This window comes from Oratosquilla oratoria, chromosome 11 (assembly GCF_046742065.1).
Source record: "Oratosquilla oratoria isolate Oo_2021 chromosome 11, ASM4674206v1, whole genome shotgun sequence".
Lineage (NCBI taxonomy): Eukaryota > Metazoa > Arthropoda > Malacostraca > Stomatopoda > Squillidae > Oratosquilla > Oratosquilla oratoria.
Window position 1 is genome coordinate 2,305,925 of NC_134787.1, and position 4,299 is coordinate 2,310,223.

Here is a 4,299-nt window from a genome sequence, read left to right on the forward strand (position 1 = left end):
AGTGCAAAGTTGTGTTGTTTATTTTGTTCTTACTAATATTGTAGCTCTTAAATACACTTCATATTATGAAAAAAATACTAGATGTTGTATAATTATCCTTAGAATGCTAAAGTAGATTGAATCAATTAACTACTGTACAGAAAGGTTGCGTATAGAACAATAAAATATAAAATCAAGAATAAATAAAGAAATATCGATGTTACGTCAAAACTAATGTGATATTTGGATTCAGTGACACGAAATACATATATAAACATGAAAAAATACAAATAAACAAAACATGTGTTACATTGTGTTATTAGTTATATGTCAACTTATTATTATTTACTCTTTACCTGTTTGTTTATTATTTAACTATACCTATGCATATTTGTTATTTACATTATTATAGTTTTTATTTATTATTTTATTATTATTATGATTTTTTTCGCATCCGACCTAGATATGACCAAAAGGTCTCCTGTCGGCATGCTCCGCCTTTGTAATCCTTTGTGAGGAGGAAAGAATTCTGCCACCATATTTTCCTTGCGAATCCTGGTCCCAGTAAGATTATCCTACGAGAAGCCAAGACATAAAAGGGTCTGGAAGGAACACTCCATCCAGAACCCTAAAATTTTGTTGATATAACGTGCGTGGTTGTGGTATAGTCGAGAGTAAAAGGGAAGAGATAGGCAGTATGTATGTGTGAAGGAAGATGGATATGTTAGTACTAAGTGAATCTAAGTTGAAGCGGAGGGGTAATTTTGATTTTGGGAGTGTAGTGGGAAGAGTGTAGGGAGTGTGGAGGAGGCGAGTGATGAGATAGGAGAGTGTGTGGTGGAGTGTAAGGAACTATCCTCAAGGTTATTGTGAGTGAAAATGAAACTGTGAGTGAAAGTGAAACTTGAGTTTGGGTAAAAGAAATACAGTGAAACGAAAAACTACTTTTATTCTCCTCATCGATTGGCCCTTGAAGGCGAAAATTTATGCAATGGCGGGTTTAAAAGGGAAATGTTTAGTTTAAAGCGTGACATTTTGCTTATTCCTTGTGGAATACTTTGACCGTGCTGACATTGATGTTGTCAACGTCGAAGATGCGTTCGTCGGGAATCTTGCGGTCGAGTGGGTAGCCCATGGGTCTCTTGTCGGGATAAACTTCTCCGTGGGAGCCACAGTAGCCATGGGTGCTGCCGTGATCATCGGCGGCTGGATTTTCATGTGTAGCATCATCACCACTGGTAATTGCCACGAGGAGATTGAACTCCATACCCTCAGACTTGCCCTTAGGTAAGAGCATTCTGGCGGGGTGTCCACAAGCCCTGACATCCGAGTGAACTAAGTCGTTTCCAGCTGCAACAGCGTCATCGGCTTCCTTGATGAGGTCATGGAAAGGTACGCGGTCAGGGATGGTCACTGAAGACTCGGAAGCCTTGCGCTCGATTGTCTGGTGTTTTCCGTTTACTGGAAGAAAGAATTGCTGGATTAGTTAACTATACACCTACCACAGAGGTATAACAAGTAGGTACTCATCCACATAAAGAAATAATTCTGGAATTAACAACAGAGCTCCTATTTAATTTACTCACATATTTTGAGGGATTCATTTTGAGGGATACCAATTATACTAAGCTTGCTTAGAAACAGGTCAGTACTTACAGTGAGTCCAGAACTTGTCCATCTCAATGCAGCCCCATCGGTACTCGTCAAGGTGAAGTTCGATGCCATTGTAGTCGTGTTTGGGGCAAAGGTAGATTCGAACGGTGGCGGTTTCTCCGTGATCGGAGTCAACCCCAATCTTGTATGAGAAAGGCTTGTGGTTGAGACGGTGAACGGTGGTGGAGACGGCTACGTCGTCAATTTCCTCAGTGTCATCCAGAGCATTAGTGAGATCAAATTCGTAATCTTCAAAGTAAGTCGACAGGTCGCCATCAATCTCTACCTCGGTGATATGGGCATTTGCATAGCCGATATCATCTGCAGTGTAGGGTTTGAGTTTGTCCTTGTGTAGCTTGAAGAGACTGTCCATGTACTTGTGGAGCCTGAAGAAGGAGGGGTCACGAGTAGCGGTCTCGAAGTGCTCCATGACACCCGGTGGCATGTTGAACTTGCCCTTGGGATCGGCCTGCCTTCCCAACATCATGTGGGCGTAGTTGTGAAGAGCGCCATAATATGCTGCGTTGGGGCTGCTGGTGGAAGATTCAACAACATCTCCCAAGATATCGATGCCATGGTCATTGTCGAGGTAGATGGGAGTTCCGTCCTTGGCGACGATGTATCCGTGTGAGATTGCGTCCCTGATGCGACTTTCCATCTCCTTCATATCTCTGATTCGTGCAACTCCTTCGACAGCCTCGAAGACCTTGTTGTCGGGACGTGAAGGGAACTCTCCTCCATACCTGTAGGTGGTGTGGGGAGCAAAACCTTCTTTGATGGGCCTGCTCCAGTAGAGTTCGTCGACAACGGGAAGGTAGTTAGAGAGACGCTCGGCATCGAATCGTGCAGTCAGTTGGTGATGGACCCAGAAGAAGAGTTCTCCCTTGCGGTCGATCTTGTCTCCGTGCCACCAGAAGGGGAAGTCCATGTGCCAGTGAACGTGATGAGAGTTCATGCCGACGTCCTCACCAAAGTAAGCCACACGCTGTTCGGGGTTTTTGCGAGAGCCAGTGAACTCCATGTGGAATTTGGTAGGGGTCTGGGTCATCTTGGCTGTGTAAGCCCTCTGGATAACCTCGGAGTTGGTGAACATGTGAGGTGTCACCTCATACAGAGGAGGAAGGATGACTCCATCGCATACGGTCGAGTGGGTGACAGCCACGTATAGGGCATACACGAATTCTCCCTCGTTCATGCGTTCACGGAAGTAGGCGGCCGTATCCTTGAAGTGGTCAAAGTCGGTGCTCTCCAACAGGGCATCGACGAGCATGAGGGCTTCTTCCCTTTGACGGGGGTTGAAGAGAGAGAACCAGTGCTTCTGTTCAAGAAGTCGGTGATCGTCATATTCCTTCTTGAGCAACTCTCCGGCACCAGTAGGTACGAAGCTGGTGGAGGCCTCTTTCAGGTCAGCGAATTTGGATCGGATTGGTTCTGTGATTTTGAAGAGGAGTCGATTGATGGCTTGTTGTTTGTGGGCCACATCAGTCCCTGAAGCGACGGCCAGAACGGCCGCGATGAGGAGAAGCCACTTCATGCTTGAACGCTGCTGGCACTGGGTGTGAGTTTGTTGCGGGAACCTGTCCCGTTTTTATACCCTCTCGTGTGATAACAGTTTCCAAGGCGTCCTTCTAATCAGCACTTAATTTTTCTGTTTTATTCGAGTACCTCGACTTATCGCCGGGATGGAGGTCATTATTATAGGGAACCGGTTTGTCACCTCCAGGGATGTTTTATTTCGTCCATTTCTGGGATTTTCCAGAAGCCATTTTCTATCCAGATATTGAGAGGCTTAGCAATAATTTAGAGATTAAATAGATTACATGAATTAAGTGTTCCAGATGACGTGTAATAGATCGCAACTTTGCTTTAATGTTTAGTAATTGCATTATACGTTGATCACAAGTTTGCAAAATTATGTATTTGTCAAAATATGCCCTAATAGTTTTAGCATGGTTCAGGAACCTTTCTGTTAACAGGAGAAGTATTTACCTGAAAACCTGGCATGGTACTAGTGAAATGTATTTCTGTTCATCAACACTTTTTTTTTTCAACGTTGTCCATACTTCCGTTCCTATAGAATATCCTCTGCAATATTTTTATCTCCTATATTCCTCGAATAGTTTATCCATATTTTTAGAAAGGTTCTTGTCTAACGTTAACATTTAGTTTCATACCTCGGTTTGTTTCGGTATACAAGCTCAATAGATAAACTGCAATGTTTGTCTTCGAGGCATTGCAACGGATATAATTATTCGATTCGTTTATTTACTGCATCATCCTAACTAGAGATAATTTAGAGTATCTCTGCGTGGCACTTTCACACTCATCTTTTATGTGTTTCACGACATCTCACGTATTCCGCTGCAAGAGGGGTGGGGGCTGTTGGAATATGTTTTTCCTAAAGTATCTTAGGAAACCCATCGGTGATGAGTTGAGGGTTGTGGATCTGGCTGAGAAATGAAGTGGATGTTCCATCGTCGCCAACGTCACTTGACAGGCATTCCGGCAAAGGTAAAGTATCTTGCAGAGTTGCCTTATTTGGGATTAATGAATTATTTTTTGAAAGGAAAGTACATAAGGACAGTAGGAAAGGATTTTAGTCAGAATGGGGAGCAGTTACCAGTGTAGTTCTACAAGAATCAGTGCTAGCACCTGTGATGTTTCTTA

The 4,299-nt window shown here is 43.5% G+C and overlaps 1 protein-coding gene across 1 annotated transcript; it reads right to left on the bottom strand.

Annotated features, from left to right (window-relative positions):
* Window positions 1-911: 911 nt before the first annotated feature.
* On the bottom strand, window positions 912-3,209 carry LOC143029565 (hemocyanin B chain-like). Its single transcript, XM_076192228.1, has 2 exons — window positions 1,636-3,209; window positions 912-1,440 (listed from the first exon to the last, which is right to left on the bottom strand). The coding sequence occupies exons 1-2, from the start codon at window positions 3,164-3,166 to the stop codon at window positions 1,019-1,021; spliced, it is 1,953 nt and encodes a 650-aa protein (XP_076048343.1). The 5' UTR covers window positions 3,167-3,209; the 3' UTR covers window positions 912-1,018.
* Between the last annotated feature and the right edge of the window lie 1,090 nt (window positions 3,210-4,299).